Raw genomic sequence first — 27,478 nt, 5'->3', positions numbered from 1 at the left:
CCATACATAGGAGCAAATGACTGAGGGGTGGCTTCCTGATGAATATCATGGCTCATCAGTAGCGCCAATGGGTGAAGAGTCCAGAGAACTACAGAGCTACAGTAAGGACCAAGATCTATCTCCAAGGTGAACACAGAGTTTCGTGGCTTCTGTAGGGGTCACACCCATGTACCTGAAGATACAACTTAACCCTGATGTGTTGAGGCACCACATAAAACCTAACTGAGCATTTGGAAACGTGAGCCTGGGCTCAGTGAATAACCTCGATTAATGTGTGGAACTCTAATATCAAAAGAAACAGCAGGTGTAGGGTGGGGACAGTATCCACAACAGAAAGGGCAGTAGTGACTCTTGACAAGGAAATCTTATTGCCCTGACCAGATGCGAAAGTCAGATATAAGAGGGCGAGGTGCTTCCCATGGTGCGTTAAAGCAACCTCCTTCTTTGAGACACTTTAATTCTGTGGTCAGCTTGATAATAGAAACACATCATAGTAAGCTTGTAGACTTAATACTTTAATATGCTGCCAACAGAACTAGACAATCTCTTTTTAATCCTTTTGATCACATGTGCACAGTGCAGATTTTGGTAACGTGAAACTAAGTTGTGTATGCGCAGGCAAGCATCTGCATTACTTAGCTGCAGTTCCCCATTCTACAAGGGAGAGAAATGTTTAATGTTCCTCCCCGCCCCCAAAGGGAGGTGGCTAAGTAAGAGATTTTCCTGTTCAATATACTTGAAGGAAGTGGTTGGCATTTGTTTACATTGTTGTGAGTTCTGAGATAAACTTCTAGACTCTCCTCCCAGAGTGCCTGGCAGGAAGCAATTGACACACATTCTCAATGCACTATGTTTGAGACATTTCCTACTTGCTGGGATAATTTAGCTTTCCCATGAGAACCATTAAATGCAAATGGTTATGCCTGATAAATTTCACAAGATACATGTGCGGCATGTTAGCATGCTGCAACTTAAAGGAGGATGGGAAGAATGAAAATGTCTGCTTTAGTTCTCCTGATGGCCTAGGTATTACCCAGCAGTCAGTATGGTTTTTCTTCAACACCTGCGTCAGTCCAGATAAAGGTTTCTTCAGGAGCACAGAGTGCTGGAAGTAGGGGTTCTGCAGGTGTGGCAGCATCCCCTGGCTCAAAGTGGTTTCCATTATATACAGGGTTTACAATTTTCTTCAATGGCTTTCAGCACCCCTACTATAAAAATTTTTCTAACGCCACTGCGGGAGCACCCTACCCTTCGTCAAAATCTTTTTCTTGGAGAGAATAATATAGTTTGTTGTTCCATGCAACTGTCCCCCTGCCCTCATTTCCCCCAATAAAACTGTCAGCCTGTCCTAAGGATCTGATTAGGTTTTAGAAACTTCCAGTAGATCAGAGTTGTGTATTGATTTAAAGTATTATAGGTGGCGTGTGTGTTGATGCCTATCATTGAAGTTTGCCTACACATTTCCATTCTGAAGAGCCTTTTCCAGTTGCTTACCACTTTCTCCAACTTTCCCCTGTTGGGGCTGAAATTTTTGAAGATGGATTTTCTGTCCAGTGGTGATCGCGTGCGCGTTTGTGTGATTTTTTGAGCAAAAATGGGTCAGCTGGTTTTGGGTGTGAAGAGAGTAGAACGTGGGTGAGAATGGTGAGAGGGACAGATGTTGCTCTTTTTTAAAATTTTCTTCTAGGAACTTTTTGTCACCTTTTTTTTTTTTTTTTTAAACAGCTCTATCACCTTCGCAATTTGGGGTAGAAATTTGAGATTTGTGTACTTTTCAGTGGTGAAAACCCATTCTATTCTACTGTGTTGTAATGGTTTGTTTAAAAACAGACATTGTCTGTGCAGACTGAGTTCTCTCCCTGCCTCTGACAATAACTGTTGATCTCCCGGCATTGCATTTGCACTGCACCTTTGTGCACATAAGCAGTTTGAGTGGGTTCCTCAATGTCTGAAGGTGTGCATGGAATGAGGGTGCTTATTCTGATCGATGCAAAGTTTTGGAGTTGTGTAAGCAAGGTGACCAGGCTCTACAGCAGAGGTGGGCAAACTATGGCCTGCGGGCCACATCCGGCCCTCAGGACCATCCTGCCCAGCCCTTGAGCTCCCAGCTTGGGGGGCTAGCCCCCGGCCCCTCCCCCACTGTCCCCCCCCTCACAGCCATGCAGCGCGGCTGCAAGCTCCTGCTGCTCTGAGCGGCATGGTAAGAGGGTTAGGGGGCAGGAGTCCCGGGGGGCGGACAGGGAGCAGGGGGCGGTTGGATGGGGCAGAGGTTCTGGGGGTGTGTGTGGTCAGGAAACAGGGAATAGGGGGCCTTGGATAGGGCGTGGGAGTCCCGGGAGGCCTGTAAGGGGGTGGGGGTGTGGATGGGGTCGGGAGGGTTGGATAGGGTGTGGGGACCTGGGGAGGGGGGCAGTAAGGGGTGGGGGGTCCTGGGAGAGGGCAATCAGGGGACAAGGAACAGGGAGTGGTTGGATGGAGCAGAGGTTTGGGGGGGAGGGGGCGGTTAGGGGACGGTGAACAGGGGGCATTGGATAGGGGGTGGGGTCCTGGGAGAGGGTGGTCAGGGGACAAGGAGCAGGGGGGTTGGATGGGTCAGGGGTTCTGAGGAGGGGGGCAGTCAGGGAGTGGGAGGGGGCAGATGGGAGGACAGGTTGTTTGGGGGGCACAGCCTTCCCTGCGCAGCCCTCCAGAGTTTCGCACCCCAGTGTGGCCCTCGGGCCAAAAAGTTTGCCCACCCTTGCTCTACAGGTATCCATGCTTCAATGAGGCAGGACTACCCCCTTTTTTCGTTTGATCCAACACAGCATTTTCCTGCTGCCTTCCAAATAGTCCCACACCATGGAACTTTTTGTTTGTTCTTTTGTTTTCTTTACTAATAACAACAAATAGAAAAAACCTTACCGAAAAACATGGAAAGAACATTAAGGCTGCCAGGATGCCAACATTCAGATAATCCAGTAACTCTTTTTTTTCTTGTGCGTATATGCATTGCAATACAGTCTTTAAAGGCATAGTTGCCTCCTACTTTTCTTGTAGGACTTCTGTTTCATTCACATTGTCATCCGATGCTTTTCGAAGTCAGTGAAAATCCCACTGAAGGAGTCAATGGGAGTCATCTGATCAGACCTGGAGTGTGCAAGTTGGATGGTTCAGTGAATGAGATGGCGTCCTGTGTGTCTGTCCCTGTATTTTGGCCTCAGCTTTATTTGAAATTTAGAGCAAAAGCCTAGGATAGATCTGGCTGTATATTTCTGTAACTGAGTGCGTGTAGGCTCTTAGCGGATAAGATGGATGATGTGCAGTGAATGAGGCAGGGGTCCATGTGCTGAACAGTGAGGATAAAAATAAATATTGAACAGTTGCCCCATTCACTGTGCATTGTCCAACCCAGGCACACAAGGGGAAAGGTGGCTCTGTGCAGTGCGCCAGAACAAGGCCTGTGCACCACTTCAGGACTCTAGTGAAACTTAAATAATGCACAAGCCTTGTGCTATCTCTGTGCACAAGAGTGAATCTCACAGTGAATGAGGCAAGGTTCCTACAGAAATGTGTGTAATGTATGTGCACACAAGGGTAGAGTTCAGATTGCATGGACAACCTTACAGTTAGCATTACTTGTAAGCTCCATGTTGAAACGTTATTCTTTTAACAAGTACTGTTTTTTGGGATGCGTGTGTCTCAGTGCACACGTTAATATGAAATTGACTCCTATGGTGCTAATCTGAATGTGTTGTACTCTTGTGGAATTACATTTCATGAAGTGTGAATTGAAACCATAGATTTGATCTGAGAAAATCTGCAAATTACATTAGGTTATCTATTGTTCTGGTTTATAGAACTGTACTCTGCATACAGTTTTTTGGCATGTAAATATAGATTTCCCCCCCCCCCCCCCCCGATTTCTGTGCAAGAAATCACCCTTTCCTCAATAGATACAACAATCATTCAACAAAAATCTCATCCCTTTTTTTACTGGTGCAATTTTGCTTTGGCGTTTTCATTTATTAAACAATAGCTTTTTAAAAACATTACCAGTGAAATAACTTTTTGCTCAGTTTGAGAGTTGTGAATTAGAAGTTAAAGCATCAAAGGATAAATTCTTCCTGATGTAAAATATTTTGGGGTTCAGTCTTTCCTGCATGACCAGTTATGCCGAGACTTACAACAGCTGGAGTTAGGGAAGGAACTCTGGCATGTGTCTCTGAAGAAAAACGTTGAGTATTTTAAGATGTTTTCTATAAAGCAGCAAAAATGGGCCAAATTAACACACACTTTTCACTTGGCCTTTTGTTTTTAGTTTTAGTTCCAAAAAACCCCATGTAAAGAACACAGAGAATCTCGTTCATGTAATCAGGCTGTATATGTTCATCCGATATTGTTACAACTAACATCCACAAAGTGGCAGGTTTCCCAGGACAGGTGTGTGCCGACTGGACTGTCCCCATCTACACAATCCAGGAAGATCTGGGTAGCTATCTGACGCTGGCTGAGTTCCAGGCGTCGGTCATCAAGAATTTCACATGGTGCCATGTGCTCTGGGATTTTCCAGCCCACAGGGGCCCGGGAGTCGGCTGAAGTGGCTAAGTTAATTATGCAGATGGGGCTAGGAATTCCCATTTCTATAGCAGAATCACTTTTTTTTTTTTTTTAATGCATTCACAGCTTAAGTCATGTCAGCTCTACTCATGAATGAGATCGGAACCTCATCCACAGCAGAAGAGCTTGCATGTGACCCATGTTGTGTGTGTGGTTGTGAAGTGCAGATGGATTTATTCATGTTACAGCTTGGTTGCAAATTTTATAAAAGCTAGTAGTGCAGAGAGGCCTAAAATTTAGGAGTCCTTGTCCACTCTAATGCTGAAGCTGCGTTAGGCCATGTGTACACAGGGACGCTCAGGAAAGTAAAGAGCAAATTAACTAGAGGTGTGAAGTTAACATACATTAGTTAAAGTGCATTAAACCATTGTGTGGATGTTCTCAATTCCAAAGTAAAGTGGCCTTAGTTTGCTATCGTTTAATTTTCCTTGAAGAATTTCTCTTTCTCCAACAGATGTCCCAGCTGAATTACTTAGGCTCCTGGGGTGAGAATTCTGGCCAAAATGCACACAAGTTGGAATTTCGAAGTTTGGGTTCCCACAGCAATTGCACCTCTGCCCACTTCTGCATATCAGTATTTTTTTTCTTGCTGTATCTGTGGGTTAACTGCCAAGATTTAAAAGACTAAATATATGGAAGTCAACTGAGATAGATGATGGCTATCGGAAACAATAACTGAATTTCTGAGTTTAAGGGAAAAGAACTGATCGAACTTTCAGATAAATACATTTGTTCTCACATGTGACTAGGATCACCTCTTCAGATAAACATACTTCAGTCAATGGTTGAACAAGTGTGTTTATCTGAAGCTCTGCAATGGTACATTGTAAAATGAGTGGATAAACCAAAGTTGTTCAAACATATCAAAGGCACTTGTCTTTATCAGGAATTGAATCCATGGCAGGTGTGTCTGAAGCTTTTAAAAATAAGATGGTTGAGTAATCAGAGTACACAAGAAATGTCTGAATAATTTCCTAAAGTGTAAAGAATCTCTTTATTCTGGGCTGGTGTTGGAGGGGCAAGGAACTTGGAAAATAAAGAATCAAGAACTTTTTATCTAACTCAAAAAATGGACAAGTAGAATTTTATTCCATTGCTTTAAAAAAGGGGGAAAAAAAAAGATATTGGGAGTGAAGATCTTTATATTTGAGAACAAACATAAGCAATTTTAGGCCAAATTACAATTTTTTTTTAAAGTTTTGGAAAGTGTCAGATACTTAACAGACAGGAGCTTAAAAGAGAAGCCTCTTCTTTAACCATAACACTGCTGCTGTGATGCAGTAAAATACATGTATCTTAGCGCTTTCCCCCCCTCCAGATTTGGGCTATTACTTGGCATATTGGACACTGGTCCAGATGTTCAACTGGTGTAAATCATCATAGGTTGATGGATTTCAAGCTATGTTGGTTTGCACCAGATAAGTGTCTGGCCCAACAAGTGTATTTTTTTAATGAAAACAAGTAGGTTCAAGGGGAGAGCTCTTTAAGAGTGAGACAGCAGAAATACTGAGATGATTTTGTTTTTTAAGCTGCTGCTTTGTATTTCTGTACTTTTGAAACTGATTCTCATGACTTTGAGGTCCATTTTAAAAAAAGAGAAATAGTCACAAATATGTAATAGCCAGCAGTGAGTCTACACTTGCATGTACTGTCAGTTGTGATTTCTTTTTTTAAACTACTTGACCATAAAAGAAATAACAAACAAACCAAACCCCACAACCAAAGGGGGATTTAAAAGCTGCTAATTAATGTTTGGGTAAAACAACAAGTTGACCCCCTGTTTAGGGATACTCCTACAATGAAATGTGATATAAACTAGACTTCTTGTTATTTCTGCAAATTGCATGGGATGCAAATTAATGCTCCTATTTTTCCATAGGCCATCACACCGTCTACATCGGGGTCCATGTGCCTAAGAGCTATCGGAGAAGGAGACGGCACAGAAGAAAACCTGGGCTAAAGGAGAAGAAGGAAAGAGAAAAAATCTCTGAGTACTACTCCGACAAATCCGATGCAGAAAATGCGGATGAGACGAGCAGCGGCATCCTTAAACCACTCAGTGAGTACTGTCGCTTTCTGGTATTCCTTGTGATACTCTATTGATGTGCAGTGCTCTTGTCCTGAGCATTGAGAGGGAATCTGGATCCCTGAAACAACATCGTCAGCATGTGTTTTATCAGTTGCCAGGGAATTGTTGTTTGGAAGGGACACCACCCACGCACCCCAGGTGAGCGCTTCATCTTTGTTCACCGTCGGGTGTCATTGTTGGGTTAGACACTGTCAGTGCAAGTAGTCAAAACCAAGCCAATGTGGTGTGTGAGGAGACAGCAAGCAATTTGAAATCTAATTACCTGTTCTGACTGATCCCCCTCCTTCTGCACACAGCATATGCACAGTCTCCCAGGGTACAAGGATAGTCACTTGCCCCGGGAGGATGGGGGGTGTTAGCTAGAAAAAGAGCTAGCAGTGGGATAACAGAAGAACAAATCCCCCTGTCAGAAGCCATAAGAAATGTTTTGATGTGGAATTGCAGAATTGTATACCATGGTGCATGCAGGCATGCCTGCTTTAGTAATTAGCTGCTGTATATCAGTTGCTTCCCTCTAACTATTTATTGAATTGTCTTAAGAATAAGAGTTTTTTATAAACAAAAGTTGGAATGAAAATGTAACTTTAGTTGTATGAATCAGTTGTATACTGATAGATTGGGCATCTGATTTGGGATATTCCGCTCTGATCTGTTACTGCTGGGCTGGGGCTGGGAGTGTTAGAGATGAGACACCTGAATTGTCTAGTGGAGTATCTTCTCTTGAGTACCTTTCTAGGGGGCAGTCTGTGAAGCCTGATTCCCAGCCCCTTTAGCCATCTCCTCAACTGGCTGCAGGTTCATGATTCTGAATTCGGAAAAGTGGTTGCTTAAATAAGAGGCTGGGGGGTTAAAGAACAGGAAGAGAGAGATGGTGATAAACTGTTGAAAATGGTGTCACACTGCAGAGGTTTGGCGATATGGGAAGAATATAAGGTGATAGTCTGCACTATATCTGCCTACTTTCTTCACCTTGCCTTCCCAACCCTCTCCAGTCTCCAGATCATTCCCAAATAGATTGAACCCCACCAGTCCTAGTACAAAAACCTTTTGGCTACTGTTTTGCCATTGATACCTTCCACGATTTAAAAACTGGCCATTTATTTCTACTTTTTCTGTCTGACTGTTCCTGACCCATGGTTACCTTGACTCTCAGACTATGACTACTTTAGTAGTCTTTTGTTTAGGACTTTGTCAGAGGCCTTTTGAAAACCTAAGTAGCTGGTTCTCCTTTACCTGCTATTTCATTAACACATTCGACTGTGGTAGCAATTTTCAGAACAGACCAGTTGCTCTCCACAGTAGCGGGGAGAGGCAGCTGAAATTAACCGTAGTGATAGGAATCCTCCACAATCAGATTCTCAGGCCCACAGTACTCCATTCTGTTACAGGTTCATAGGGTAATATTTCCCCCCTCTCTTTCATGTTAAGAAGCGTTCAACTCAAGTTATGGTCTTTAGGTAAGGGTTGGTTGCAGTAGTTGACTAAGAATATTAGAATTAAAGAGCTTTGAGATTTTGAATAGTAATTTTATGGAGGTAGGTTAAGATAACGTGGACATGAAGTATTTCATTTAAAAAAAAGGGCAGATGGTATAAGAGACTGAAGTAGATATTGGATCTCAATCACAAGGTAAGAGTAGAGAGTTTTGATATGGAGCACTGGAACAAAGGGGTGTACAGATGGGTATGCTGGGGTCAGAGAAGAAAGAAACTGGGGAATACAGAGCATGAATGTTTCCTCGGAATGGGAGAAATGTTGGAAATAAGACAGTGGAGCAGGAGGTATCTCTAAAAATTGTTAGAGTACAGAGAGTGGGAATTAGTATACCAGGTCTGATTTTCATTTACAGTAACACACCTTTACACTGCCAGATATCTACAAAGGGGTGCTGTAGTATAGAAGAGAATCAGGCTGTGTACTGACTTGCTTGATGCTTGTATGAAGCGAAATGTTGTCAGAAGAGGAAATAAATGCCTTGTGCACCGAAGTGAAAATAAAGTTACAAATCCACCGTGCATTTTGACACAGTTGAGCATAATTGTGTGTGTGTGTCTCTCTCTCTCTCTCTCTCTCTCTCTCTCTCAAAGAGGCCCAAGAATAGAATAGCAGGGGGTGATGCAGTGCACGGGATTAAGGGGCATTGGGACAGCCATACGGATGACACTTGCATAACACTGATTTGGATTGAGGCTGACTCTAACCAATTGTTATCCTTCACTGTAATAATACTAAAAATGGATTGTATTCATGCAGTTTGAAAGAGGTTGAGTGACTCAGACCTGGTGAATGTAGTGTAGCAAATACTGGATTTAAGATACCACTCCACAGATGCTTCATAGAGAATATGGTCTGTGTGTACATGTAATGAGAGAATAAAATTAAAACTTTTTTTTGTAAGCATTGTGGTCAATGCTCATGTATAATTTGATTGGTTAATGTTTGAGATGTGGTGCACTGGAGACTGAACTGAAGGATAAGTAAAGGAGTACTTGTGGCACCTTAGAGACTAACAAATTTATTTGAGCATAAGCTTTCGTGAGCTACAGCTCACTTCATCAGATGCATCTGAAGAAGTGAGCTGTAGCTCACGAAAGCTTATGCTCAAATAAATAGGTTAGTCTCTAAGGTGCCACAAGTCCTCCTTTTCTTTTTGCGGATACAGACTAACACGGCTGCTACTCTGAAACCTGAAGAATAAGTGAATCTTTTGTGTTGTGAGAAGATTTATTTTCAATGGAAACATTTAAAAATCACATTTTAAAATTAAAGAAACTCAAACTTCTTTCTTCTATTAAAGTAGACGAGGTTATTTAAAAAAAAAAATCTGTTCTTTTGCTGCTTGCATTTCTCTAGTTTAGCTAATAAAATGGAAATGGCAGTGTAACGTATGTAGGTAGTTAGTTTGTAGTCATTTTCATGTTCAGGTTTCCAGGCACAAGCACAGTACTGCTTGAGTTTGAGTCACTATTTGTTAAAATAGTTTCCAAGAATTAATGGAAATATTTCTTAGAATCATATGTCTGGAAGCAACCTTGAGAGGCCATCTAGTCCAATCTCCTGCAGACTTAATAATTTCCTGAACTGTCCCTGGTGGGCAGGTATCCAGTGCAGCCTTAAATATCCCCACTAAAGGTGATTCCATAACCTCCCTTGGCAGATGTCCTGAAATCTTGTCAGTTTGCGTTTGTGTGCAAATCTGCGTTGAATCACCAGGTCGGGTTGCTGTACCATGCTGATGAGCCCAGACAAAATATGTCAGTGGAGACAGGCAAGAGATTGAACAGGTCCATAAATGCAGACCTCTTCCAAGGGCACCTTGTTAATTTAGAACTGGTAGCATGGCACAGCTGGATTTGGGAACTGTATCTAGTAATCTTTTTATCTGTGTCCAGTTCTACAAACAACTCAAAATTTGTGTGATACAGAAACGTACAGTCTTCAGTTCCTCCAGCCACAGGAGGATTGCGTAGAAAAGATTTTTGTTTATATTATAAGTGCTATAGTGCTCATGAAAGGTGCCAATGTGATAGCTTTGGAGACTGAGGCTCCCTTTCCACAGAACTGGTACAGAATGGGCCTGATTAGTGTAAATTTTCCCCAGTGCAGTCTCATCAATGTGCCCCAGCTCTGCAGGAACTACTTTTAGAGATGGGAAGGCAAATCCGTCTCCATGCTGATTATTGCATCCTTAGCCTGTCTGCGCAGAATGTCAGTGAGGGTACCAATTGTGGCGTGGTTTCCTATCTGCCCAAACCTAGCCCAGGAACATCTTATTTCCAAAAATGATGACTTTCGCTAGCTACTGGCCTGAACCTCGTTTATATATATATATATGACCTCAAAGACAGAGATGTTACATATTAACATAACTTAAGTCTTTTTGGGCTATCCAGTCCCTGATATATACATATTTTAACATTTTGGGGGGAAAATGTAACACTGAGTACAGTTGTGTTAAACCAGCTTTCAACTTCCTCTTCCCGCTTCCCTCAAACACGCACGTGATAATTAGAATGAAGAAACAGCTTTACACTAAAACAACTGCGAAACTCTGAATTTAGATTTCTAAGATTTAAGTGCTACTGAAGCACTTAGCCACCAAAGGGAGAAGGGTAGAACATTGAGACCACAATGGGAAATGCACAGCTGTAGAGTGGGAAGGTAAGTAATGATGTAACACTAATAGCAGAAGCAATATTGGGCAGAAATTTTAGGCTGCATCAGATCCATCAATCCAGGCTGACCCATTTAATGAAGAGAAGGAATGAATCCTGAATGGGTGGTGGTAGAGAAGCTGATGGCTTTGTTGCCTGGAGCAAGCTTGACAATGCTAGTCCGTCTTTCTGGATGCATAAAAATCTCAAGCCAAATTCTGCCCTCTGAAGTAATTGAGGCTAATTGTCTCTGCGTGCAGCTGAGGGTAGAATGTTGCAAAGAACAAGATAAGGAAGGAATTGCTTGGGTAGAGTACTGGTCCTGACCACCCCACACTTCTCCACTAGAAGTGTTTGAAGACTTTCCTGGGAGGAGGTGCATCTCTGCTTATGCTTTCCTCTTTTCTTCTTAGTGGAGTGATAGTCTGATTGTTCTGTGGTTTCAGTTGTCACTTTGATATTTGTTTGAGGTGGAAAAGGCCACTGAAATTCGCCCTCTGGCTGAGTGCCCTGGGAATAGGGAGTATGAATGAGCTACATGTAAAAGCCACAAGCCAAATTGTGATGACGATATATCTCTCTTTATTTTGAGGCTCTGACATCGTAGGCTTTCCGAACAGAAATGTTCTGAATGTGATATGTAAACTATAGATGAAGAGGGTGACTTTAGTGACTGACAGCTTTGGCAGAAAGTAGAGTAGAAAGTTTAAAAGATTTCTCAGTGATGAAAATTCTTACCTCTGTTGTTTGGTTTGTCTCTGGTTGACAGTATTTGAAAACCAGTAAAACAATCCATCTGGATTGATAGATGTGAATTTCATATACACTATTTATGTAATATTTGGTCCCATCTTGTAAAGGTCACTTGGGACTACCACGTGCAGAGGGGAGAGATCATCCTGAAATATGCAACACTTTGCAAAACATTGTAGAAAGTTTTGTTATCTCATAGTATAGAAGGATGGAGGTTAGTATTCTTGCAAGCTATTCAGGACAGAAGTGATCTCTTTTTATATAGCGCATGAGATAATAAAACTCTAATCTCAGATAGACATTACTGTAATACAGAAAATAAGTATAGAATGTTATGCAGATAAATATGTAGAGTAAAACTGGAAACTGTCTGTCTTCTTCAGGATGATTTTAAAGCAAGATGTTTATTTCTGTGGTCTTACCATGCCTAAAGAATGAGAAATCAAGATTAAAAAAAACCTCTGATATATATATATTTGGTGTGTGTGGCAGGAATTAAATTCTCCTACTTTGATGCATATTGCTGGCTATATCCCCCAGCACCAAGAAGCTAATGAGGGGAGCATGGCTTGGTTTTTTGTATAAACACTTTGAGCCTGATTCTGCATTGCTCTGCACATTGTGGGGTTGTACACTGACTCTCTACCATTTTGATCTGGTAAGATTTTATAGCCACTCCATGCTGTTATAAATGGCTATACAAAGCACAGGATGCATGGGAATCGGAGCCCGAGTTCAGTGAGTATACAGGGAAAGTGACAGGCAAATGGATTGAGAACACTGATGCAACAACAAACTTTTTTCCTCCCTGAAACACAGATTTTCGTGGACCGTCTCTCCTTAACACCCCCACATGGCAATTTTACACCTTGCTTATGAAAACCACAGCATGGTTACATGAAAATATAATTTTGGAACAGTGTTCATGAAACAAGATGTAAATAAATTTGCTTTTAGTGATATGATCCAGCTGGCTGTTTACATGTCCTCCTCCCATTATGTACACATGCGTGTCTCCTCTCCACCCCCGCCCCCCTTCACGGAAGTAGGACTATATCTATATAAGGGACCAAGATGGGATTTTCAGGGATCTCTTTGTTTTTTGCGTGGGTGTGAGCTGAGTATATTGGTTTCAACCCAAAAGTCACTCAACCTAAAGTCTTGTTGTCACGTTATATGCTTTGCCCACTGCCTTTGTGTTAAAACCAAAGGCAGGCATGAAAATGTTGGCACTCGTGCAGGGCACTCAGGTTCTGGCCTGTAAGGCTTCAAAGCTCTTTTTGACCCCAAGTTCGTGTTTTTAAATTGAGGGGGGCGAGAGAGGGATCATGAAATTTTAACACTATATAATTTTGACCGCAAATCGGCCAATTTTTCTAAAACTGTAGTATGATGCCTTCTGCCCTATGCTTTGCTAATGGTTAATGCTGATCATTTCCTGGTGCCCTATTACTCCCATTGCAGAAGATAATGAAGTGCAAAGAGCCAGCCCTGGCTCAGCAACTTACTTGGTGCCTGACTTCAACGATTTGACTAGTCCCCCTGAAGTCAGTGGAGCTACTCATGGAATGTGACTAAATACCTTGTGAAGCTGGAGCCTCTGCTTCTGTCAGATCAATTTAGAAGATGTTTTTGTGATAATATGGAATGAAGTTCACCCCCTACATATCTGCCACACCGGGAACTTTTAAATAGAACAGTGAGCTATATTCAAGAGTTGGGGTGAATCCTCTTCCACCATAAATACCCAATATGAAGCCTTATATTTTATTGGAAGCCACTTACAAATCTGTGTGATTGCATACCTATCATCCTATTCCTGTTAGCACTTGTTCTGATATTATTCCTCTATTAAATGAGGTAACGAAATCTCAGCAGTGGACTTTACAGAGGAGGGGAAACTGGGCACTCACATCTACATGAGCACATCTCTACATGTAGATGTGTGGTCACCAAGCAAACATGAATAAACTTGACTTTCAGTTTGGTTATGAATGTTCCCTGGGAATCAAGTTTTTTTTTAACCCTACCAAATTAGATTGGCAGTTTATGAAAAATCTTGCTCTGGTTTTTCTCATGACATGCTATAGGCAGTAGCACCTGGGCTTCTCTTGTCAACCCTCAGAAAATGTCCAAGAACTCCTTTTGCAGTATGAAGATAAACAAACGCACGCTCAGTGGCTTGCTAGAATTCCATACAAAAGCAGGCCTCAGCAAAAAGCCAAAAGGAGATAGGTTTAACAATTGCTGAATATGTAAGAGTATACCACAGATCTCCAAATTTCATTCATTACATGAGTTTCCCATTACAAACATGCTTAACATTATTGCATTCCTATCAGTCAAGTGAGGGCAATATGACTCACCTAGTTTGTGGCTATCACATGCGACCCAGTTGTTAACTTGTGGCATGTTAACCAGTCAAACACACATAATTTGTCGCATTCTTCCCACCCTCTCCCTTTCCCCCACCCTCACTTGCATGCAACAGGCCAAACAATGCTCCCTCACAGCTTTCTCTTGAAACGCTCTTTCTCAAAGCCGGGAGATCTGACTTGACTCTGTGTCCAAACGAAGAGAGTGCAATTTTGGCCAGTGATTGATTGTAAGATCTCATTTTTGGAAAATCATCTATGTCGAGCGATAACTAATTGTGATCAGATTCATCGTTCAGTTTAGCAGTTATGACTCTCCTCTTCCAGCACCGATATAAACATGATTTGGAAAATGTTCATCCCAATTAAGATATTCTATGTACAGTTGTATGAGGGCTAACCTTAGGAGTGGAAGTGTTCTTTACCAGTTGACAGAAGGTACTGTGATCTCAATTTACGTGTAAATCTAGCTTCAGCTATTGACTGAATCAAAGGAGGTACAGATATGGCTCTGACTATGGGAGGGGTTTCCAGTAGACCCAGTGACAGATAAAGGAGCATATGAAATGAGATGAAGTGAGCTGTAGGTCACGAAAGCTTATGCTCTAATAAATTTGTTAGTCTCTAAGATGCCACATGTACTCCTTTTCTTTTTACAGATACAGACTAACACGGCTGCTACTCTGAAAATTGTCTTATTGGTATGCTTCTCTTTCTTTCTGTCTTTCTGTCTGTCTTTCTAGTTTTATTTAAAAAAAAAATCTCTTCACCCTTAGGATGTGGGTTTGGTGGAGCATTCTCTTGAGAGAGCAAATGTGAAATAAACATGCCATTTCAGTAAAGTGCCATTTGAGGTTTGTGCAGTGTAGTGCTCTGTTTAGATAGAGTGCAGCTTTCAAAATGAAGTTCTTGATTAGGTCTGGATGGACAATTGAGTGGCTTAAATCTGAACACTGTACATCTGGGTTGTTTCCATTTTGGAAAAATGTCTCTTTTTGCATGAACCTAGTTCAGCTTCTGGTAATATTTGGATCAGCATACAGTCTGTGTAGCCATTGTTACCTTTGCTAATGATAGCAAAGTGTCATTCAAGGGCTGGGTTAATGTGCAGCTTTTAACATTTCTGATTCAAAATGCAGCTTTCCCTCGAAAGTAAATTCTGTATAATCTGATTATAGTAGTAAACTAGAACTCTAGAGAATCCTGCTTTCATGAACCCTGTTATAAGTTTTGGTGTAGATGTTGATGCTAGCCGGTTAGTACCTGCCTCTAGGCAATGCTCAGTAAAACAAACATTTCGCATGGAGAGAGAATGTTAAATACGTGGAATAGTGATCCTGTAACATCTCTCAGCACCACTTTTGAAAGCTGGTTAATCTGCACTTGGCTTATCCGTAAATCTGAAGAGCGAAAAGATTTTTGTGGTAAGTAATCTCATAACATCACACCATAATGATTTGTTAAAGTGAAGGGCTATTGTCATTTTTAACCAAATAAAATAGTTTGCTCATTGATCCTGGCTAATGGGATCTTTTGGTATTTAACTCTCATTGTTTGCTACTTTGACATGGGAGCTCTGGCTCCTGCTTCTGGAACGGGGTGGTTATGCTGTGAGAATGTGTCGTCATTATCCTTAGTTGTCTTGACCACGTGCTTTGCTTTTGTTTAACAAAGAAATTGATACTTTCAAGGTTTTAAAAAACACTTGAAGTGGGTTTTAGCCCACGAAAGCTTATGCCCAAATAAATTTGTTAGTCCTTGGTGGTTAAGGAAACCAATTTATCACCCTCCCCTTTAAAATAGCCTTATACATACTTGTTTTTATGTCTCCCCTCGGTCTTCTCTTCTCCAGACTAAACAAACCCAATATTTTCAATCTTTCCTAAGAGGTCACGTTTTCTAGATCTTTAATCATTTGTGTTGCTCTCCTCTGGACTTTCTCCAGTTTGTCCTAAAGTGTGATGCCCAGAACTAGATACAGTACTCCAGGTGAGGCCTTATCGGTCCTGAGTAGAGTGGAATAATTGCTTACAATACTCCTGCTAATACATCCCAGAATGAAGTTCACTTTTTTTGCAACAGTATTACATTGTAGACTTATATTTAGTTTGTGATCCACGATAATCCTCAGTCATTCCCCACTTTGTATTTGTGTAGCTGGTTATTCCTTCCTAAGTGTAGTATTTTGCATATGTCCTTATTGAATTTCATCCCATCTATTTTAGACCATTTCTCCAGCTTGTCAAGATCATTGTGAACGTGTCCTCCAAAGTGCTTGCAACCCCTCTAAGTGTGGTATCTTCTGCAAACTTTTATAAATGTTTTCTCTGACATTTATCAAAATCATTTATGAAGATATAGACTAAAACTGTACCCAGGGCAGATCCCTGCGGGACTCCACTTCGTATGCCCTCCCAGCTTGACTGTGAAGCATTGGTGACAACTTTCCAAATATGGTTTTACAACCAGTTGTACACTGTTTTACAACCAGTTATGCACCCAAATTATAGTAGGTTGATCTAGCCTATACTTTCCTAGTTTATGAGTAGGTCATGAGACCATATCAAAAGCCTTACTAAAGTTGAGATATTTCACATCTACTGCTTCTGCAAGGCTTGTTACCCTGTCAAAGAAGGATATTAGGCTTTTTGACATGACTTGTTCTTAACAATCCATGTTGACTGTTACTTATCACATAATTTTTTTTTAATGCTAACAAATTGTTTGATTATTTGCTCCATTATCTTTCTGGGTACCAAAATTAAGCTTGACTAGTTTATAATTCCCTGGGTTGTCCGTATTCCCTTGTTTAGGTAGGTACTGTATTTACCCTTTTCAAGTCCTCTGGAAATCATAGAATCATAGAATATCAGGGTTGGAAGGGACCTCAGGAGGTCATCTAGTCCAACCCCCTGCTCAAAAGCAGGACCAATCCCCAATTAAATCATCCCAGCCAGGGCTTTGTCAAGCCTGACCTTAAAAACTTCTAAGGAAGGAGATTCCACCACCTCCCTAGGCAATGCATTCCAGTGTTTCACCACCCTCCTAGTGAAAATGTTTTTCCTAATATCCAACCTAAACCTCCCCCACTGCAACTTGAGACCATTACTCCTTGTCCTGTCCTCTTCTACCGCTGAGAATAGTCTAGAACCATCCTCTCTGGAACCACCTCTCAGGTAGTTGAAAGCAACTATCAAATCCCCCCTCATTCTTCTCTTCTGCAGACTAAACAATCCCAGTTCCCTCAGCCTCTCCTCATAAGTGATGTGTTCCAGACCTCTAATCATTTTTGTTGCCCTTCGCTGGACTCTCTCCAATTTATCCACATCCTTCTTGTAGTGTGGGGCCCAAAACTGGACACAGTACTCCAGATGAGGCCTCACCAATGTCGAATAGAGGGGGACAATTACGTCCCTCGATCTGCTCGCTATGCCCCTACTTATACATCCCAAAATGCCATTGGCCTTCTTGGCAACAAGGGCACACTGCTGACTCAATGTCAGCAAATGTGGAGACTAGTGCCCTCTAGATACCTGGATCATTTGAGAGTTGGGGGGAATTTATTTTTTTACTTGTATAACATGTATTATTTAAAAATCATGCTAGATTGACAGCCCTAGATCATGCATTAGCATTTGTACATATGTATGTACCTCTGTATGCTCCCTTGTATGTGCACTCTCTTGCCAATGTACCTTGCTCTCTGATCTGGAAGAGATCACCTATAGGGTTGAAATACTGGTTTAGTCTCTGTGGCCCTGATTCTGCAAAGTACTCCAGCATATGCTTAAGTTCCACTGAAGTCTATGAATCTTAAACTTGCATTTAAAGTTAAGCATGTACTTTACTGCTTTGTTGAATCAAGCCTTAGGCTCACTTGCTCCTTTATTTCTGAGACTTCCAGCAAAGGTTCCAGCATGAGTCTCTTCACTTTATGCTTTAGTTTCTGTTGGAAATCTCATTTTTGGTTCCTTTTTGCTCAGCCTTGTTTTTTGTAAACAGTCTCCGTAAGTAGGCTGTGATATGATATTTCACTTAGTAAATATGTAACTTAAATGAAGGTCTGAAATATGCAAGTGTGGCTCAAAATAGATGTAAAGTATAAAAAGAGAAACGTAATAAGGCCCAAGAACATAGGAATGGCCATGTTGGGTCAAACCAATGGTCCATCTAGCCCAGTATCCTGTCTTGCGACACTGGCTAACGCCAGATGCTTCAAAAGGAATGAACAACAGGCTAATCATCAAGTGATCCATCCTCTGTTGTATCGTCCAATCTCCGCATCTGGAAATCAGACGCTTAGGAACATCCAGAGCATGGGGTTGCAACCTTGAGCACCTTGGCTAATAGCCATTGATGGATCTTCCCTACGTGAATTTATCTAATTCTTTTTTCAATCCAGCTGTAGTTTTGGCCTGCACAACATCCAGTGGCAACGAGTTCTACAGGGTTGACTGTGCATTGTGTGAATAAGTACTTCCTTTTGTTTGTTTTAAACCTGCTGCCTCTTAATTTCATTGGGTGACCTCTGTTCTTGTGGTATGTGAAGGAGTAAAAAACACTTTCTCCACACCACCTTCTTTCCCCTTAGGTGTCTTTTCCAAGATGAACAGTCCCAGGCTTTTAAATCTCTCCTCATATGGAAGCTGTTCCATACCCTTGATCATTTTTGTTGCCCTTCTCTGCACCTTTTCCATTTCTAAAATCTTTTTTGAGATGAGGCAACCAGAACTGTATGTAGTATTCGAGTTACAGGCGAATCATGGATTTTTATAGTGGCATTATGATATTCACTGTGGTGTTAGCTGTCCATTTCCTAATGGTTCCTAACAGTCTGTTAGCTTTTTGACTGCTGCTGCACTTTGAGCTCTTGGTTTCAGAGAACTATCCAGAATGACTCCAAGATCTTTCTTGAGTGTTAATAGCTAATTTAGACTCCATTATTTTGTATGTTTTTTATGTTTTCCAGTGTGCATTACTTTGCATTTATGAACATTGAATTTCATCTGCCATTTTGTTGCCCAGTCAGCTAGTTTTATGGGGTCCCTTTGTAACTCTTTACAGTCTGTTTTGGATTTAACTATCTTGAGTAGTTTTGTATCATTTGCCACCTCACTGTTTACCCCTTTTTCCAGATCATTTATAAATATGTTGAACAGCACTTGTCCCAGTGCAGATCCCTAGGAGACACCACTATTTATCTCTCTTCATTCTGAAAACTGACCATTTATTCCTACCGTTTGTGTCCTCTCTTTCAACCAGATACTAATCCAGGAGTGGACCTTCCTCCTTATCCCATGACAGATTACTTTGCTTAAGGGCCTTTGGTGAGGGACCTTGTCGAAAGCTTTCTGAAAATCTAAGTACACTATATCCACTGGATCCCCCTTGTCCCCAGGCCTGTTGACCCCCTCAAAGAATTGTAATAGACTGGTGAGGCATGATTTCCCTTTCGAAAAACCATGTTGACTCTTTCCCAACAAATCGTGTTCATCTGTGTCTGATAATTCTGTTCTTTACTCTAGTTTCAACCAGTTTTTGGGGTACTGAAGTTAGGCTTACTGGCCTGTAATTGCGGGGATCACCTCTGGAGCCATTTCCATCACTAATCAAAAATGGGCAGTGTCCTAGCTCTGTTGTAGCCGATACGATCATGGGAACTTAAGAGCCCGTAAGTTACTTACTAAGGAAGTCCTAGGCAAGTGATAGGCCGTGAATCACTGTTCGTGAACTTAATTATAAACATTTTTTTAAGATGAGCTGGCAGCCCACACAGGAAGCGTTGGGAGGCCACATTTCACCTGCAGGCCACCTGTTGAATATCACTGTCATGAGGAAGCTGTTGGTAGATCCTATACCATGTATAGAAATACCTGCTCAACCACCTGAACTTGTGTAGATCGTTTCTCTCTAAAAAACAGTGAGGAAAAAAAGCTCAGAGAATCTCCTTGAGCACACATGGAAGTCTACACTGAAATAAATACTAAATTTCATTGCAGAGAGTCACTCTAAAGTAAAACGAGAGCCTCTGCAACTGCATAGGTGCATCTTTCTCTAAAATAAAGAGGTTGTCTAAAGCTGCTTAGCGAGAGAGGCAGATTAAGGGGTAAAGTGCTGGTGAGATGGTTAGAGGTGCATGGTAAATACAGATAAATCACATGGACATCACCATGACATGCGGATAAAGCCATAGTGTATCATATGATATAATAATATGAAGTAGATATTATGTAATGGAATGAGAATTCTTTAATTTTATTTACTGCAAATCTCACTAGGCAGAATCAGACTTACTGCTTTTTGGCTCTGGATATGTTGTTACCCTACACAGTAGAGATGTTTCCTTCAGGGTTTGATTGATTTGTCTAAGGATCCCACCCACTGCCTTCTCTGTGGTAGATGTTGTAATTCCATGGCAAAGAATCAGTTAAGAGCTGTGGAAAACAGGATGGTCAGGATAGTCTCTTGCCCTCTGAAAACTGAAGGGCTGGGAAGCTTGAGTCTTCGTTTGAGAGATACAAGGTGGGTGAGGCAATCTTTTATTGGACCATCTTCTGTTGGTGAGAGAGACAAGCTCTTGAGCTTACAGAGAGCTCTTCTCCAGGTCTCAGTGGAAGCTTGAAAGCATGTCTCTCTCACCAGCAGAAGTTGGTCCAATAAAAGATATTAACTCACTCACCTTGTCTCTCTAATACCCTGGGGGACACACAGCTACAACACTGAGCCTTTCTTTGGCATTGTTGTTTCAAGAGCCTAACCCATACATATGTGTAAAGAGATGGCTTAAAGGAGAGAACCAGAGGAAAAAGTGAGGGAGTAGGATAAGCAGACTGAAAGGAGTTTGAAAGTAACAAAAAGGTGGGTATTTTGGGGGGGAGAAAACCAATTTTTCAATAAAACAAAAGGAAAAAAGTCTTTTAACTTGCTACCCCAAACCTCTCTCCTCTGAGAGAAAGTCTCAGGCAAGTATTCCATACCTTTCTTTGGCCCTGTCCTGCCAAGTGCAAAACTCTCAGCTCCCTTGAAGCCCTGTGACTGGATGAGGCCCTGTCCAGGTACAAGGTGGACCTGGCTATGAAGTGCCTTCTTGGGAGTCTTTTTTTTTTTTTTCTTTTTTCTTTTTCTTCCTCCTGGCAAGAGCACGGTTTCTCTCACTGGGAGCTGTGTAACGCAAATGCTGTCTGCAAACACTTTTTTTTTTTTTTTTTTTTAAAGTAAACCTGTATTTATAGACATCATCCAGGTCAGCGGATGGCTTCTTATTGCATTCTGTATTGATTTAAGCATCTGCACTCACATTATACTTTGTTCAGGCTTACGTCTTGCTAAATAAGGTCATCACTGATTCTTAGGTTTTTTTTTTATACATGCCAGTATTTTAAGCACAGATTATTGCAAACCAGAAGGGTGATGATTGTTTTCTTTGTTTTGTTTTTTTTAAATGGGAAACCTATACATGTTGAAGGGTATATGCTAATGAGCACTGGTCCTTGAGACGAGAACAATGGATGCCAGTCGGCGATCCAGTTACATTCAGGAAACTGAACTAGAGGAGCGGGCAGCTGCTTTTTGTTCAGCATTTCCGGGTAAGCGAATAATGCAGCTTTTCATCAGTGCCAAGACTGTTCACTGCCCAGTCACTCTTTTCCCCCATTATGCTTTCCTCTTCTCACACTAATGGATTTTCTAAAGTAATTATTTCAGTGCATTTTAATATTTGGGTTTATAAAGTGAGGGTTCATGGCCTCCAGCCATTCACTGCTTGATCTGAGCAGCAGGAAAGTGAGCTAATACGGTCTATGTTGGTGGAAGGGAGGCGTGATTTCTTCCCCTCTATTCCCCAAATTCCAGGTTTTGGGGGGTGTGTGTGTGTGTGTATAATATATATATATATAATGTTACATGATCTGTCTAGAAGATTGTGCCGCCTTGTTGGACTGTGGGAACGTGTGTGTACCCACACACACAGACACCCCTACCTGAAGTGATTTTTCTTGGCTGTGGTGGTGGTCTCTCGGGAAAACAGCTAATATTTCTGGATTTCAGTTTTGGAGGATTAGCCATTTTCCTGTCCAGAATGAACTGGCTCACTATGAATCTCTCACCTCATCCTGAAATGAAGTCCCTAGGTCAGTCAATCTTAAATCCTCTTTGAAGAGGGGATGATGCCTGATGTATTAGTCCTCAAACCAGTACTCACCATGTTACAATCACAAAAGGGGCTCCTTCTGTCTCCCTGTTGACCTATTGTAACGGCCGGTGGGATTGAACCTGGGATCTCCGAAGCTTAGTGTATGAGCCTCTACTGCATGAGCTAAAAGCTGTATCCCTCTTAGCTAAGGCTGTAGCAGACTCCTCAAACTCTAGATCAGTGGTTCCCAAACTTTAATAGCCCGCGAACCCCTTTCACTAAATTGTGAAATCTCATAAACCCCCTCCTAAAAATGAGTATTTCCAGGGATTTAAGTTTAAATGTACTCCACACTCCGTGGGACTCCTGCTGCTGGACCCCATTGACCGCTCTGGTCAACTGAGCTCCACTGAGCTTGGGCTGCAGGTCCCGCTGACCGCCAGGGCTCGGGCTGCCAGCCCCAACTGCCCGGCCCCGCTCTCCCTGGGGCTCGGGTTGCCAGCCCTGTGTGGAGCGCTGGGATTTGGGCTGCTGGCTCCCCCGCTGACGGGGGCAGGGCTCGCGTTGCCAGCCCCAACTGCCCGGCCCTGCTCTCCCTGGAGCTCGGGTTGCCAGCCCTGTGTGGAGCACTGGGATTTGGGCTGCTGGCTCCCCCGCTGACGGGGGCAGGGCTCGGGCTGCCAGTCCCAACTGCCTGGCCACGCTGTCCCTGGGGCTCGGGCTGTCTGCCCTGCAACCAGGTCCCACCTGCTGCTTCCAATGCCCAGGGTCCTCTGGCCACCATTAGTGAAATTTTTCTGCCGAATCCCATGTAATGTTCTGCGAACCCCAGGGAACCACTGCTCTAGGTGGTCTAGGTCCCACTAGAGGTGGGGCACAGAACACCACACCAAGCAGCCATGGGTTACGCTATCACCAGGTGACCCTTTGGCAAGTTATGAACGCCTGGTGTTGAAAGTCTTCAGAGGGACAGTTATGTGAAGGATCTAGTGTGAGTGACAAATCTCATTCTAATCTAGTATCATTTCCCACATTATCCTCGCTGCTTGTCATTCTTTATAGATAGCGCCTCACATCCGACACTGGGCAGGCCTCTGCTTTGGGAAAGAAAACAGAAGCGGTACAGACTCCCTGCTGCCAGCTGAATGCTGCATGGCACACAGGAGCCAAATACTTTTGTCCCTTCAATTTTCAGTTCCTTGAAACATCTATTGTACTTCCCTTTGGCCTGAGCATTGCAAATTCTTGTGGCAACGAGGGCAAGTGGCAAGCAGCTATGGTTGCTAATTTGTGTGTGAGTTCTTTCGTCAGCTGAAAATTCTCAGCTTGCCTGCAAAGCTAATTTTGTTTGTATGGTATTAGTACCGTTTTTTTCTCTCCAACCGTAGCCCCGTGTTATATTTTCTACCATACTCACCCCACCAGAACAGAAATTTCCTTCGAAACTTGATAAGTATTAAGTCACAAAACCAAACTGCCTTAACGTTATGGCTTTGGCCTGTTTCCTCAAAAGAGCCAAGAAATTCACAGTTCAAGCTGAAATCCTATCTTCAAACGTCATTTCATCATGCCAGAGTATTGCGTTTCAGCTTTATGCGCTACCTACCCCGCAGCGTTCACCGGCTTACCTGTGTCTGTGCTAGCTGGTTCCTCAGTGAGGTTTCATGTTTATGAGGAATTAGAATAATGTGAGAGTCTCTCTCATTTAAGAATTATAATACCTTTGCTATTTATCGGGCTTCAGTGTTCCCAGATGAATTATGTAGTCAACGTTGTGTATGTAGTGCTAAAAAGATGCTTTTGATTTGGGGATTGGAAAAAAGAGAGAACACATTGTGGCTTTGCTGTCGTGACGTAATGTCAGATGAATAGAGCTGGAATGCTATGAATACTTTGCAAGGGATCTTCGTCACCTGTACGCTAGCAAGAACAAGTTGTGCTGGTCTGGGTTCTGTTTGTAAAGCTTTCTGTGTGGAAATGCACAGAAGCCAAAGTAGACGAAGGAAGGAATGTGGTCACTTTATTCTTAGTAGAAAAGACAATCACTTTTGATAAGGATCATTTATAAGGGACACTATGAGCTCAAAACCTTTAAAGGCGCAGTGTCAACTGCTTAGATCCATTTTTTAGCTTTCCTCTGATTGTCTTTTCCCTTTCAAAAAGAATTCACAATCACCAGTGCAGTAAGGTCATTGGAGAAAGTGCAATTGATTATGCACTTGCACCTGCAGTATTGCCAGCTCTGATTGCTCAAAAATGAGTTATTACATAAAACAATCATGAGATTAAGTTAAAAATCATGGGATTAAAAAAGGGGGATTTTTTTTTGCCTTTCTTCTGGTTTTGGAGCCTTTAAGTCAGTGGTTCTCAACCAGGAGTACATGGAGGTCTTCCAGGGGGTACATCAACTCATCTAGATATTTGCCTAATTTTACAACAGGCTAAATAAAAAGCACTAGCAAAGTCAGTACAAACTAAAATTTCATACAGACAATGACTTGTTTATACTCCTCTGTATGCTATACACTGAAATGCAAGTACAGTATTTCTATTCCAATTGATTTATGTTGGTTAAAAATGAGGAAGTCAGCCATTTTTCAGTAACAGTGTGCTGTGACACTTTTTGTATTTTTATGTCAGAAAGGGGTACAGTAGTCTAGAAAGGTTGAGAGCTTTTTGGTCACACATGAATAAGGTTAAGATTTTTTTCAGTTATTTTTAGTAAAAGTCACAGACTGGTCGTGGGCAATAAACAAAAATTCACAGAAGTCTGTGACCTGTCTGGCCTTTTACTAAAAATAAGGGGGTGAAGGGGGACTAACAGCTATGGGGCCCCTGATGGTAGCTGGAAGCTCCGCCAACTCCCCCCCCCCCCCCCCCGGTCAGCTGACAGCTTTGGATGTGCTACCCTAGGGCACGGGACTGAAGCAGAAAATGTCACGGAGGTCTCTGAAAGTCAGGGAATCCGTGGCGTCTGTGACCTCCATGACAAAATCGTATCCTTATACATGAGTCGTGTTTAAGGTTTCCTGTACAACAATGAGGAATTCTTTATTTTTAAGTGAAGACTGAGGTACTCTCCTAATCACGGATTTCCAGGAGATGGGGCTTTAAGAAAAACACCAAATGTTGCAAGGAGAGTTGACAATATTGCACCTGGTGCGTGTGGCCTACAAAATGGGGGAAACTGGAAGGGATGAATCCACTCTCCAAGGGACTGTCTACACTGCAGTTAAAAACCCATGGCTGGCCCGTGCCAGCTGACTCGGGCTCAAGGGGCTTGGGCTAAGGGGTGGTTTAACTGCAGTGTTGACATGTGGGCTTGTGCTGGAGCGTGGGCTCTAGGACCCTGCGAGCTGGGAGGCTCCTGAGCTCAGACTGCAGCTTGAGCCTGAACTGTACTGCAGCTAAACGGCCCCTTAACCTGAGTCTGCTGGGACAGGCCAGCCGTGGGTTTTTAATTGCAGTGTAGACCTACCCTTAGAGAGCTGTGTTTCTTTTAGGTGCAAACAGTAACGTAATCTTCCTTTAATTGTCCCCTTTCTTTAGCTGAATCTGTGCTGTATAGTTTTCAGTCGACGCCGACCTTGTTTATTAATGGTCATTATATCTGCACTTTTCTTTACCATGCCGTTTTTAATAGAAACTTCCCACGATTAGAAGCAGCATGATATATCATGCCAGATGCAGGGGAAAGTAATTAAATCGTATAGACTCCACCCTTGCTTCAAAGCCACAGGGTGATGTAGCTATCTATCCTGTGCATTTGTAAGGTGCCTATCGCCTTCTTTTCTAAGTACAAGATAGAACTGAATAGAAATGGCTTCTCAATGAAGTTTTATAGTGTGCATACTTCCACTGAGCAATGTACCTTTAAAACAAAGGTTATGCTCAGGAAAAAATGAGGGCTAATTCTTTTCACAACACGTGGGAAGACCTCCTTTAACTGAAAATTCACTCTGTTAATCCTCTGTCTCGGACTGATAGCATGTGCAGCTATAATGACCTAAACCACCTTAATTCTTTGCCTAGTTCTGTTCCGTGCATTCACGTGAAACTGCTGAGGGATTGAAAAGTCTAAGGAATGTGCTATTTAAAAAAAAAAAAAATCTCATTTAGAAATGTTTCAGTTCTAAGCCAAAGATACTTTTCAGAGTTGAGAAGGGGTGGATTAGGTAGGTGATAGCTGGTACTAAAGAGCTACTCCTTTTTGGATTAAACTCTATCCAAATCTGTTGAAAAGTGTGGGAAAAAGCCATCAAATGTTCTTGTGCTCCTCTGTGTGTGCATGCAAGCAAGATTTTGGAAGCATGTAAGCTAAACCTACCCATGTGCTGTAGAAACTAATTTTGTGTTATATGTCGAATCTTTGTAGCTCTTACAGCATTCCACTAACATTTTGTATAAAACCTATTTTTCGTAGTGAGTTTTTTGGACTCCTGTTTTTCCAGACTGAGTAGCTTTGTTCCAAGTGAGCGCCAGTCAGTCAGCCTTTATTTTATTGATTAAACCAGGAAATGGAAGTGTGGTTTAGGCTGCTTTAATATGGAATCACACAGGTCGTGTGTGTGTGAAATGGATTTTAGTGGGACAGAGGGCTGTTGATGAGTTGTAATCACCACTCCAATAGAAATAGCCATCAGAGACACCCTTAATGTTTTCTAGGGAGTTTAGTGTATAAGAAATAGCTCTTTGAAGTCAGTGAGGTAACTGTTGTTATTATCCCAGACAAAAAGGTCACTAGATGAAGTTAAAGTTGATCAGACCTAATACTAATATTAAAAATTCAGAAATATTCCAGCTTTAAAAAAGAAAAAAAAATTGCACTCTAAAGCACTGGGCAATTTTTTTTTATATTTGCTTCATTTTATGGTCATCTTAACAATATTGTTTGCCTGGGAATTTCCTTAGTTTTGTGTGTTTGATGATTAAGGAATTGCTCAGACACTGGAATCTTCGTGAAGCTTGCAAGCGGTACAAAGGTAGATGCCTTTCTTCCCCAGAGTATCTTTGTCTGTACAATATGGTTCCCTGCACGATGCTCCCCCATTGTTGTCCATCTGTCTTTGATCTTTGCAGGTCTGTGATAAAGCATATTTTTGGTCCATGCAGACTTTATTAAGTATAGGAAGAATGCTGCTAATAAATAAATAGTTTGCTAAAATAGTTCGGCAAAACTAGTCAAAGGCACCACTTCATTCTAAAAGCAATAGATTAAACACATTTTGGAGTTAATAAACTGTTTTAGAGAGCTAAGCCCCCTCCCTCCCCCCCAAAACCCAAACAAACCAAAAAAAACCCAACAACCCGAAAACCAAAACTCCCAGAAGGAAAACTCTCTGCAGTTTTTGAACACCCAAAGGTCTTATCCCATGTACTT

General features: G+C 42.0%; 1 protein-coding gene across 1 annotated transcript in view; it reads left to right on the top strand.

The window, feature by feature from the left end:
* Positions 1 to 27,478, top strand: part of SLC4A4 (solute carrier family 4 member 4) — a 232,592-nt gene that overhangs the window by 11,754 nt on the left and 193,360 nt on the right. The window contains exon 2 of the mRNA XM_077814349.1: positions 6,476 to 6,655. Within this exon, the coding sequence (XP_077670475.1) occupies positions 6,476 to 6,655 (180 nt within the window). The remainder of the gene's footprint in view (positions 1 to 6,475; positions 6,656 to 27,478) is intronic.

Source organism: Eretmochelys imbricata, chromosome 4, assembly GCF_965152235.1.
Source record: "Eretmochelys imbricata isolate rEreImb1 chromosome 4, rEreImb1.hap1, whole genome shotgun sequence".
Classification (NCBI taxonomy): domain Eukaryota; kingdom Metazoa; phylum Chordata; order Testudines; family Cheloniidae; genus Eretmochelys; species Eretmochelys imbricata.
Note: the sequence above shows the minus strand (reverse complement) of the source record. Positions and strands in the feature narration are given on the sequence as shown.